General features: G+C 45.4%; 1 protein-coding gene across 1 annotated transcript in view; it reads right to left on the bottom strand.

Annotated features, from left to right (window-relative positions):
• Fry (FRY microtubule binding protein) overlaps positions 1-13,235 on the bottom strand; it is a 249,244-nt gene that overhangs the window by 101,297 nt on the left and 134,712 nt on the right. The window contains exons 18-20 of the mRNA XM_059248951.1: positions 7,848-8,106; positions 4,772-4,954; positions 3,192-3,278 (exon numbers count right to left, since the gene is read on the bottom strand). Of these exons, the coding sequence (XP_059104934.1) occupies positions 3,192-3,278; positions 4,772-4,954; positions 7,848-8,106 (529 nt within the window). The remainder of the gene's footprint in view (positions 1-3,191; positions 3,279-4,771; positions 4,955-7,847; positions 8,107-13,235) is intronic.

Here is a 13,235-nt window from a genome sequence, read left to right as displayed (position 1 = left end):
AAATGTGGATTCCTAAGTGTAGATTCATTCCTGTGTTTTGTTTGTGTGGATGTGTGCATGGTGTTTTTCATCTTTATTTAGAATGAAGCATCTTGCCTATGATTTGGAGAGACAGCCAACTATGGTGATATTTTATTTGTATTAAAATGTTATTTGTATGTTAATAAATAAGGTTGCCCGGGGGTCAGAGCTATTAGCAAGCCATAGGAAAGCAGGGCAGTGGTGGCGTACGCTTGTAATCCCAGCACTTGGTAGGCAGAGCTAGGTAAGTCTCTGTGTGTTCAGGGATACAGCCAGTATTGGATACACATGCCTTTAATTTCAATACCAATCATAGAAAACCTGGAGGCCTATACAGACAGGCCGTGATGAGGCGGTCATGTGGTTGGGTTTACAACCAATGAGAAGGCAGAACAGAAACTTTATATAAAGACTTTAACACAGGAAGTAGCTCTGGTTCGGAGAGGTAGGACCACCGCAGGAGGAAGGGTAAGGTTTTAGCTCTTAGCTCTGACCTCTTGGCTTTCTTCTTTGCATTGGTTCTGTGTTTCTTATTTAATAAGAAGGTTGGTTACATCTACAGCCAACACTGGCCCTTTTCTGAAGAGCATTCTCCACATGATTTTTGAGATGAGAGACCTACTTAATCTTCTACTCTATGCTATCAACCCAATGTAATTCAAAACTCCTTTAAAGATATGTATATATTGATAAGTTCCTACATTTTATTCTCTTTTAAGTATCCACATTAATATTTAGGCAATACCAATTTTTAATTTATTTATTTTTATTTTATGTGTGTTTTGCCATGGTGTTTTGCCATGGGTTGTTGTTAGGTTCCCTGGAACTGAAATTACAGGCAGTTGTGAGCTGCTATGGGGGTGCTGGGAACTGAACTCCAGTCCCCTGGAAGAGCAGTCAATGCTCTTAACAACTGAGCCATCTCTCCAGCCCTGGCAATACCAATTTTTAAATAACATATCTATTGTTCCAAGGGTAGGGAAGCCTACCTTTTTGGGAGGCCTTTATAAAGTGATGTTTCATCTGTTGGGGCCATGAACTCCCCTGGATAAATTCTACAGATCTGGCCTTCATATATTTATTGCTGGTCTAGAGGGGGTGGAACTTGACCTTTAGAGCAAGAGGAACGAGACCCTGTCAAGTGTTCCACCTAAAACCTGTGTTCTGGGGAAATCACTGAATCCAGACTGTCTGCCTCCTTCACTTGTGACTAAGTGATTGTAACTGATCTCTCCTAATATTGTTTTGTGAATCACATGATACAATGGACGTAGAGACACAATGCTGGCACCCTTTCCTCTTCCGAAGTTCAGGAAGCTGACCTGGTGACTCCTGCTTAAGATTTGATTCTAGCAAATATAGAAGGAAATCATGTATGTGGTGATATTGTGTCCCCCAATATATTATGCACCCTAATAAACTTATCTGGGGTCAGAGGACAGGGCCAGCCACTAGATAGACATAGAATCCAGAAAATGGTAGCACACGCCTTTAATCCTAGCATTTCAGAGGCAGAGATCCATCTGGATCTCTGTGAGTTCAAGGCCACACTGGAAATAGAGCCAGGCATGGTGGCACACACCTTTAACCCCAGCACTTGAGATTTCATGTCTTTTCTTGGGAAAGACACACGCCTTTAATTCCAGGACTTGAGATCTCATGCCTTGCTTGGGAAAGACACATGTCTTTAATCCCAGGAAGTGATGGCAGAAAGGGATATAAGGCATGAGGACCAGGAACTAGAGGCTTTTTAGCTTTTAGGCTTCTAGCAGCAGTTCAGCTGAGATCCATTCGGGTGAGTACTCAGAAGCTTTCAGTCTGAGGAAACAAGATCAGCTGAGGAGTTGGCGAGGTGAGGTTGGCTGTGGCTTGTTCTGCTTCTCTGATCTTCCAGCATTCACCCCCATACCTGCCTATGATTATTTCATTTATAAGGACATTTAGCAATTTGGCTACACATGTGAATAGACATAATGGTTATCTGCAGAAGAGGAGATAGGCATGTCTAGGAATGACCAGTCCATCTCACGTTCAAATAACTGTAACACAAGAGAATGCACGCTTCTTTACTCTGGTTGTTCTGGTCTGCAGTACCTGGCTGGTGGTTTTAGTAATTATCATAATTATTATTGCCAAAAACTAGCACTTTATGTTCAGTGTCAGGGAAGGCTATGAAAAGCTCACAGATTCCCTCCAACAGTGCAGTCATTTGCATATGTGGGAGGCATCTCTGCCAGGCATGAACTATACGTGTTCTCTAGGCACCCCCAGGTTCCCCTGCCTATCCATGGAGCCAAAATGGAACCAGGTTCATTCACTGTTTTGAAAGATGGACATCTAAAGTTAGCTTTGATGCTAACTATAGCAATGCTCAGGGCATTGAAAACCACCATGATGCACTTCCAATGAAGACAGTATCTGTAGAGCAGGTAGAGTTCTGCAGGAGTCTGGGCCAAGAAAGGGCCCAGGTGAACTCTTTGGTATGACTGTGGGTGTCCATCCCTCACAGCAACAGGAGGAGCAAACTCAACGCCCTGTGCGCAATCAACAAGTGTGAGCTAAACCCCCAGCCCTGTCCCTCTTAATATTTTTGCGTTCTAATAACTGTGAGGGTCAAAGGCAATAAAAATGGAACCATCTTGCAAACTATCAAGTAACGCATAAGTAGGATTTACATATTGAGACTACTGTAATATAAAATGTTAAGTACAAAATGAAACAAAGATTAAATATTAAAGACAATAATTAAGGCAAGTTAATTTTCTGTAAGAATCCAGAGTAAGCTGGGTGGTGGCGCACGCCTTTAATCCCAGCACTCGGGAGGCAGAGGCAGGCGGATCTTTGTGAGTTCAAGACCAGCCTGGTCTACAGAACGAGATCCAGGAAAGGCGCAAAGCTACACAGAGAAACCCTGTCCAGAATAATTTTTCTTGAATTTGAAGTTTAAAAAAACTATTAACTGTATTTCAAAGGCTCAAATTTCTTTGGAATTTTTTTCCAGACGTGTCCTGTGCAATTATCTGAAAAGCTAATCTTGGTTTCCTAGTTATTGTGCCTCAGGTTATTAGTCTGCTAGGAACCTTATGCTTCCACACACAGTTGTGTTTTAGAGACAGGCTCAGAACTTACATCTGACAACAGATAGCATTTGGGACCACATGTTTACTTACCGAATCTGAAACTGCCACATGAATGAAACTTTCAAGAATGGAAGAACTTAGTTGATCCATGACATCAATCATCGGCCTGTCGTCATCCTGTACAAAGGAGAGGTCAGTTACACCCTTGGGAAATGCGTGTTTCCCTCCCATCCCGCAGCCTTCAGCCCAGGATGTGGAGCAGAGCAGCCTGCCAGATAGCGATAAAGGTTTTCTCAGAGAGATGTGAGTATCACCAAAGGCAAGGCAGGAACTAAAACCCCGTGGTCCTGAGGATACATAGGCTTACAATTCCAGCGCAAGATAATTAAAGCTCCAGTTTCAAAGATTCGCACATACTCCAGAGTCGAAATAGCAGGGTTGTATATTGGTCACAGAGGCAGGCATTCATGCCTCTGTGATAAGCTTAAGGAACAGAAACCCTGCAGGATTGTGCCTTGCTGGGACACTAAAATGCTCCTTATTTGAGGTCACTGGCTCACCAGGATAACTGAGAACATGGACTGTGACTGACTGTTAGTCCCCAAGAAAACATATTATATACAGACCCCCACATCCTGTATACCCCACAGAATGCGCAACTCTGCCTTTTATCTCGGGAGGACATGTTTTCCCATCATCATTGAAATTAAGCTGTTTGGTTTGGCATCGTGATGTTTTAAAGAAGATGTGTTACTTTTTCTAGTTTATCTCTAGTGTATATGTAGCATCTTCTTAATTAGATGTATGTTGAACACTGAGAAAAATGTTACTAAATTAATTAATTAACCCTAACGAAATGAATCTTAAAATTCTTAGTAAAGTAGGATCATTCCGTAAATTAGAAATGGTCTCTTGAGTCACTGTCAGAATACATGATTTGCCTCCAGTAGATTAAGAATGTTACTATGCCCATGAAATTGCAACAATATGGTCACGTAATGACAATACCAGTTGGTAGTCCAATATGTGTGTGTGGGGGCAGTCCCACAAGGCCCCACCCCTAGATGGACAGCCACAGGCAGCTAAAGGCTGCTGAGGAAGAATGTCTTCTCCACGGACAAGCCTCCGACAGGTTCTCTGATCCTAAGCGGCGAGCCCTAGACACACATCTGTATGAGCAACACCAAACGGACTCAGCAGGTTGTATTTATACACAATATATATGCAACAGTAATAGTTAAAGAGGAGCTAAGGAAATCGAGGAGGGCGTGGGAGGGGTCGAAGAGGGGAGAGCTTTGTGTGGAAACGCAGCATGAAATGCTCAAAAAAGTTAAAAAAAAAAAAAGCCTATTATGGTGGCTGCAGAGACGGCTCAGGAGAGGACCAGGAATGGTGGTGCATGCCTTTAATCCCAGAATTTAGGAGGCTGAGGCAGACAGAGCTCTGTGAGTTCAAAGCCTGCTGGGTCCACTGAGTTCCAGACCCTGCCTCAAAACAAAATAAAGAAGAAAAAAAAAAGCTGCTACCCAATTAAAACCCAACAATGTATCAACAATGAAGTCTTGATGCTACATATGTTGCATATAGGCAATAGCAATGTGTTATTTCTAATTTTTAACCGAAAGCTGTTGAAGGGAATGATCAGGAGACTTCCTGAGAACGTGCCATACCTCAGGCTGACCCAGGGCATGGAAGAGAGCTCGGATCTCCTTGAGTATCAGCACGGACAGTTTTCGCGTGGCCACCTGGAAGCTGCAGAGCAGGACAAGAGCAAAGCCTTCCACAGCGTGGAGGACGCTGCAGTGGGGACCACGCTCCGACGGCATCCTGTGGCTGGAGCCGTTGGGAATGAGCTGCCATGCAAGAAAACATTCCAAGTTTAGCCAGATAACAAGGGAAGGCATACAGCTTTTCTGCACATTAGACTTCGCAATATTAAAATAAATGTAACAGCTTAGACAGAGTGTGTGAATTGGTTATTATTCATGAAATATCCTAATTCCCTTTTTCTTTTCAGATCAATGGGTGCTTTGTGATAACTCCAGCCATCTGTTATCGCTGATGAGAAATGACTGTTCAAAGGCTGTTCATAGTGAAGAAACGAATATTGCTTCTGGCCACACCATTTGGGATTATGCGATCAAAGCCGTCTAATTTGTTTTCACTGAAGTTTTCTATGGACAAAAGATACAATTGAGCTGGATTTTTAAAGACTTTTACTTTTTGCTGAGATTTGCTCACACACACACACACACACACACATTTCGGGGTACTGGTGTATATGTGTACTGGGAATATTGAACCTAGGGCGTCTTATAGAAGACGTTCTCTAGAGAAGGAAGACGTTCTCTACTTCCAGTGACAGCTCACGCCCAAAGCTGGAGTTTTTTCAGAATTGAATTTAGGTTCTCTTGGGGTGAGGGGCTATCACTGTTTTTTATTTGTATTTATTTTTAAAAACTTTAAAGATATTTTTATTCATTTTTAATTGCATGTATATACCTGTGTGTGTGTGTGGGGGTATGTGCACATGGGTGCAGGTTGAGTCCAGAAGAGGGCATCAGATCCTCTGGAACTGGAATGAACAGGCAATTGTGAGCTCCCTGAGAGGGCACTTAACTGGGGTCCTCTGGGAGACCAGCGTGCACACTTCACTGCGGACCTACCTCTCTCTCTCCCCTTTACCTGCTTTTTTGAGACAGGCTCTCACTATGCATCTCAGACTAGCCTAGAATTTATGATCCTCTGATCCCTGCCTCCCAAGTGTTGGGATTAGAGGTGTGAGCCAGCACACTCATTTACATTTTCACAGGGAGGAATCTAATCCGAGCTTTGCACGTCTACATGACGGGTTCTGGGAGTGCCCAAACTGCAATCACATGACCCTCTTGCAAAGACAGATGCCACCTTGGTTTCCTTTTTCAAGGCTTTTGAGGTTACTGTTTTTCAATCAGTTGTCCTCTGTGCGTGTAGCACACGGGGACCTGAATGCCACCCTCACTGTTCGCTGGGTGCGGCTATGCTGTCCAGAGTCTACACAGGCCTCAGAGCCACTGATGATCCTATCCATCCAGAACCAGAGTTATCGGGATGGCCAAGGTCAGCTCACCACGTGGCACTGAGAACCTAGTCCTCTTCAATGCACTTTCCAGACTGCTGGCATTCATTTCCACCATTCATTATCAAGAAACCGTAAGACTGTGTTTTCATCTCCGCGGATGCAGAATAAAGTGACACGTACCTTGCTAACTAGAAAAAAACAACCTGGTAGACAGCAAACTGTGGTCTCTATCCTTATCTGTCTTGATGCCCACAGCCCTGCCCGGTTCTAACTCTCCATCCTCCAATCACAGCCCTGCCCGGTTCTAACACACTCTCCATCCTCCAATCACAGCCCTGCCCTCTTCTAACACACTCTCCATCCTCCAATCACAGCCCTGCCCTCTTCTTACACACTCTCCATCCTCCAATCACAGCCCTGCCCTCTTCTTACACACTCTCCATCCTCCAATCACAGCCCTGCCCGGTTCTAACACACTCTCCATCCTCCAATCACAGCCCTGCCCTCTTCTAACACACTCTCCATCCTCCAATCACAGCCCTGCCCTCTTCTTACACACTCTCCATCCTCCAATCACAGCCCTGCCCGGTTCTAACACACTCTCCATCCTCCAATCACAGCCCTGCCCTCTTCTTACACACTCTCCATCCTCCAATCACAGCCCTGCCCTCTTCTTACACACTCTCCATCCTCCAATCATTTGTCCTTATTTTTAAAGACTTATTTTATTTTCAGGTATGTGTATGGGTGTGTCCACAAGACTATGGGTGCTCATTTAGGCCAGAGGTGTCGAATCGCCTAGAATTGGAGTTACAGGAAGTTGCAAGCCATCTGACATGGGTCCTGGGAATTGAACTTGGCTGCTCTGAAAGATCAGTATCCACTCTTACTTATTATTTATTTATTATTTATTATGTATACAGTGTTCTGTCAGCATATATGCCTGCAGGTCAGAAGAGGACACCAGATCTCATTACAGATGGTTGTGAGCCACCATGTGGTTGCTGGGAATTGAACTCAGGACCTCTGGAAGAACAGTCAGTGCTCTTAACCTCTGAGCCATCTCTCCAGCTTTGCAGGATGCACTCTTAATCTCTAAGCCATCTCTCCAGTACATTGGCCATTTGTTCTTATAAACAAATGTGTGATCATAATTCTTTGAGGGGAAAAAAACCCGCACACAATTTCTACTCCTTACATACTCCTTGTTGGAGTTCACAAGTCTGGCCTTATGGCAGAGCACATTCTGAGTTCTTGGTCACAATGTGGCTGGAGGAAGAACTAAGGGCTAGAGTCAGAGGCAGTAGGAAGGAAGAACTCTGAAGGTTTCCTAAGTTGCCGTGTTTGTATGTGTGTGGTGTGTGTATGTGTGTGTGTGTGGTGTGTGTGTGTGTGGTGTGTGTTTGTATGTGGTGTATGTGTGTGTGTGTGTGGTGTGTGTGTATGTGTGGTGTATGTATGTGGTGTGTGTATGGTGTGTGTGTGTGATGTGTGTGTGTGGTGTGTGTGTGGTGTGCGTGTGTGTGTGTGTGTGTGTGTGTGTTGTGCGTGTGTGGTGTGCATGTGTGGTGTATGTGTAGTGTGTATGAGGTGTGTGTGGTCTGCGTGTGTGGTGTGTATATGGTGTGTGTGCTGTGTGTGTGTATGTGTGCATGACATCACAGTGTGCACGTGGAGGGAATCACCTCTGAGTTTCTGATCTTGTTGGCTTGTTCGTAGACTCTTCCTTGCGTCTGGATGACCAGTTTCCACTGGGTGAGCAGCTGCAGGAGCAACTTGAGGGAGGAATCGAGGAGGGCGTGATGCATGTCGTTGACTTCCCGGAGCAGGAAGTTAGTAAAACCAAAGAGCACGTCTTCCCGCCAGTCGCAGAAGTCAACCAGCAGTCCCTGAAGAGAGTTCTGCGCGATGTGCCGCAGTTCATCGTCCATGTGAATGGAGAGCCTGGGAAAAGACAGGGAACGAGATGGTCACCTTCAGTTTTCTTCTAGGTGGAAGACAGGATATGCAATCCTCTACTTCTACTGGGGGCTGAAAATGAGTCTCCCCTAATTCTTAATGAATGGCTTAAATGCACACTTTTTAAAAAGTTTAATTTTACATTTACTTAGGAGTTTCAAAAGTATCAATTCCCCTGGAGCTTGCGTGAGCCACTCCCAATATTACCATCTTAAAAAAGATTTTTATTGTCATTGTTATTAGTATTAGTATTGTTTGGGACAGGGTCTCACTGTATAGCACAGGCTAGCCTGGAACTCACCATGTAGACCAGGCAGGCCTAGAACTCATAGAGATCTTCCTATCTCTGCCACCTGAATGCTGAGATTAAAGGTGTGCACCACCATGCCTGGCTTTATTTTTATTTTATGTGTATGAGTGTTTTATCTGCATGTATCATGTTGTGTGCCTGGTACATGCAGAGACCAGGAGGACATTAGATCCTGTGGAATTGGAGTTACAGATGGTTGTGACCTGCCGTGTGGGTGTCAGGAATTGACGCCAGGTCCTCAGGAAGAGCAACAGGTATTTTTAACCACTGAGCCATCTCTCCAGCCTCTCTCTAAATAGTTTCAAGTTATCTTTGTTGTTCATAGTTTGAACTTACTAGCTTGTAAAAAAAAAAGAAAGAAAATAAAAAACACTCATTGAGTCCTTTTGTTGTTGTTGTTGGTTTTTTGTTTGTTTGTTTGTTTGTTTTTTTCTTTCCCGAGACAGGGTTTCTCTATGTGGCCCTGGCTGTCCTAGAACTTACTTTGTAGACCAGGCTGGCCTCAGACTCACAGAGATCCACCTGCCTCTGCCTCCTGAGTGCTAGGATTAAAGGTGTGCACAACCACCACCTGGCCTTTTTCTTGTTTTAAGTTTTTAATTTTAATTTATTACATTTATAGCTGTTTATTTTCCAAGACATTCGGGACCATAATCTTTCACATTTTCAGGAAGTATAATAATGTAACAATGGGAATTAGCATTAACTGAAAAATGTTATCAATGGTAAAGATACTGGATTGAATTGTGTCACACATGTCTCACGTGTTGACACCCACCCCTCTGCTTCATAAAGCAGACCTTATTTGGAGTTAGGGCCACCATAGAAATAATTAAGTAAGGACAGGGTAGTATGGGAGTAGGCTGGGACCCTAATCCAGGAGGACTGACTGCCGACCCCTGCAACAGGACTGGAGAGAGACAAATGCCAGAGGAGTGCCATGTGAAGGTAGAACAGTGGTCTTGGTGATGCTTCCACAAGCCAGGCAATGCCAAAGACCGCCAGGAAGCCACCAGAAGTGAGGTGAGAGGCCCCGAGCAAACACTCTCTTCCAGCGCTCACAGGGAAACAACACTACCTACACCTCGGTTTTGAACTTGCAGTCCCCTGACCCGAGAGACCACCAGAGGCTCTTATTTAAATGCCCAGCTTGTGGTACGTTCTTGCGATTGCTCTGGCAGAGCAACCCAGTTCCGGAAGGAGGCAGCACTCAGAGCAAGAGCTGTGCCACGCTTTACTCAGAGGAAGTCATTAAGCGTCAATACCTTGAGTTTTCTCAAGGACAGCAATTCAGTCCTCCTCTACAGCAAGGACACAAACAACCTGCAATCTGGAATCTGTCTTAACTTCAAGCTCACAGTGCACAGGAGCCCTAGGATGCGGTAGTCTTTGCTATTCTGGGTGGCCATGCCCCTTGAAATGATGTTATTTCCATGTTTCACCACAGGAGTTAAGTCTTGAATACTAAGCAAATAAGTGCAGTTGACCCCGCCCCCACTTTCCAAGAGTGTCTGATGCATTAGCTAAAAGACAACAGAGTTACAAAGAATCAACCCGTGAAGAAGTCTGATTTGACTTGAAGACTCAAGAAAAATTCTTTAGGAAACAGATCTCTCTGCTGGGGTTTTTGAACAGTTTCAGGTACATGTACTACGATAATTAAAACACCAAATAAAAGCACCGAGGCGGGGCGGGGGGGAGGGATAAGAAGTCTCTCAGGGACTTAGCCATGAAACAGACCAAAAGAAACCAACACCGCAACATCAGTGGGGCTGCCCATCTAGGCGGCTAGCATCAGGAGCCCCGGCAGGGCCTGGCACTGGTCCAGCAGCTCAGGTAAACAAGCAAACAAGAGGATGCTTCCCACGGGCCACGTGAGCCAGTGCAAGACACCCCAGGCTCTATCTGCAGTGATCTAGAGCAAGTAATCGGCGAGAGTCCCCAGGGCACACGCTTCTTGCACAAGGGTTGCTGGACCAATAGAGACGCATTGAGGGGGCGGCTGAGACAAAGCTGACCTTTGGTTATCAGATCAGACAAATGACTCACAGCACAAACCTCCTTACCAAGGCAAGCTCCAGAGTCTCATCAATTAGCTAAGTGCTTGTAACAATTCGGTTATTTGGGTGTGTTTCAAATTGATGAACCATAACCTGAAGAAAAAGCTCAGTTGGCAGAAACAGTCCCATCTAAATTAAGAAGGGATAAATAAAAATATTATTAGGCTGAGGCAAGAAAGCGGTGGCCTGGCAACACCATCCCGAGCTGGGAAGGGAAGCGGGGTGGCTGCGGGGTAGGCTGCTGGTCGGCTCCAGTTTACCAGAAGCCATGGAAGTTTTGTCTGGGGGACCGTTATAGAGAGAACTTCCATCAGTTTGCTGTGTGTTGAACTACATTTCAGTTCAAACAGGTATTGAGGCAGCACACACAGTTGGAACCTAGTCTTCCTGCTGAACTTTTCTCTACACACCATGCTTACAAATGAAATGGAGGGAGTGGTTAATACACCTCAGATACCACAGAAGGTTACCGGAGTAGTAGCATTACCTCAGATGCATCCACAAACTAATAAAAACACTAGATAGAAGATGCTTCTCATTTTTCACATAGAAACAGTGATGCTCAGTCTCAGGGAAGTTCTGTAAATGTAAGCAATCAAATCTTACTTTTTTTTTAATAACAAAAAAATTTATGTGTGCAGATGCTCTGACTGTATGTATATCTGTGGACCCAGTGCCTGCAGAGGCCAGGAGAAGGCACTAGATCCTACGGAATTGGATTTACAGAGAGTGGTGAGCTGCTGTGTGGGTGCTGGGAACTGAACCCAGGTCCCCTGGAAGAGCAGCCAGTGCTCTTAACTGAGCCATCTCTCCAGACCTAGTTTAATTTCCTAACATACAGTCTTCTTGTCTGAAATCAGAGATGAGGCTGTACCCATCTTACCTGGAAACATCCAAAACCAGTGTATAACATGGAATGCATCACGCAAGACTGGAGATTCACTGAAAATAATGGCCACCGTCAGGGAGCTTCCCATGTGTAAGTGCTATGCTAAGTGATCTCCATGCATTATTTAATTCTCACAGCCCTATGAGGTGGGTATCACACCAACAAACTCAAGTTTTTGAAGGGGGAGTAAATACTGAATATCAAATCCCTAGTGCGCATATGGATCGGAGACTGTGACAGGTGACAGCCATCTTGGACAGTCAGGGACACTGTCTTTCTGTGGTCTAAGGAGGTGAGTGAGAGAGAAAAAATGGGGAAAAGCAAGCTCCCACCTAGGATGTGGAGATTCCTTGGGGGTACCCCTCCAGCAGATCCAGACAGGCTCTATCCTTGGGGGTACCCCTCCAGCTGATCCAGACAGGCTCTATCCTTGGGGATACCTCTCTAGCCAATTCAGGCAGGCTCTATCCTTGGGGTACCCCCCCAGCAGATCCAGGCAGGCTCTATCCTTGGGGTACCCCTCCAGCAGATCCAGGCAGGCTCTATCCTTGGGGATACCTCTCTAGCCAATCCAGGCAGGCTCTATCCTTGGGGTACCCCTCCAGCAGATCCAGGCAGGCTCCGTGCTAAGACAGGAATGTAGAACCCCTTGAGGTCTGACCATGATGTCAGGACAATCACCACAGCCTCCAGGAAGCCCACTGGGTAAGATTTCTCAGATTCAGCCATTATTTAATTGGTCGAACAGTACATATCAAGTCAGAAATTTGGTAGCTTGGAGAAGGTCTGCCAACTTCATTTCACACACAGTCTGTCTGTGGTTTGTGTGTCTGCAGTACTTAGCTATAACCGGAGGTACTGGCATGGCCAGCCTCCAGCAGCCACGTGGGACACGTCCTTGAAACCTCTTCCTGGGAGCTGAACGGGTAAGGGATGGGAGCCTGAACAAACACTGGTCTTGCTTTTCCAGTTATGAAGAACACCGAATTTTCTGGTGAAAATGCACTATGGAGTAAGTGTGAAGCGTCCCGTACCCTCCTCTGGCCAGGCTGTACATACTGCAGCAGGTCACCTTAACACAACCTTGACTGGACTTTGGGGTGCAGAATGATGGGAGTCTCCTGTGTGGCAGCTGAAATGCACATTTCTTGTGAGGAGATCACGACACCTTCCTCTCTCGACTTCTGGGGGCTTCTGAAGCGCCTCATTTTCTCAGGGCACAGAGGAGCCAGTGTACAGGTTACAGGCTCTTCACTCCCCTCTGAGAACACCTTCTGACTTCCCTTTGAAGCTTATAAAAAAAGCCCTTTTCACAGGCTTCCAATACAGTCCGGTCATTTTTCTTGAACTTTTGAGAATATTTATTTTGTTCTTTTCCCCTCTGAAAAACAGTACTCATGGCTTTGGGCTTTATAAGAATGTACACAATAATAAACAGGGCGCTATAAATAGCCCAGACATTCCAACTATGTCTAACAGTTCCCTCCCCGCACGTCTGGCACCACGGTCTGCAGATTCCAGCATCACCGGATTAGGCTGTCAAGGTGATTTCAGAGGTTAAGAGCCTTCTGCGCAGACCCACAGTAAAGCAGTGCTAGACATTCTCCCAGAATGCCCCCACGTTATCTAAAAAGCCTGGCATTTCAAAGGCTTTAGTGCAGGCAATTACCAGCCGCATCTCTGAATACGGCCAGTGTCCCTCCCACCCTAACTGATAACTGGCTCTTTCCCACAGACTTCCCTCTGACTAAGCGGGGTGTTGATGCCTCAGCGTTACTTAGCTCTCTCAAAGGTCCTGAGAGACAAACAGCATCCTTCCAAGATTATCAAACTTTTACCCAGGGAGAAAGGGCAT

Source organism: Peromyscus eremicus, chromosome 23 (genome assembly GCF_949786415.1).
Source record: "Peromyscus eremicus chromosome 23, PerEre_H2_v1, whole genome shotgun sequence".
Lineage (NCBI taxonomy): Eukaryota > Metazoa > Chordata > Mammalia > Rodentia > Cricetidae > Peromyscus > Peromyscus eremicus.
The sequence above is the reverse complement of the archived record's forward strand: the minus strand, read 5'-3'. Positions and strand labels throughout refer to the sequence as shown.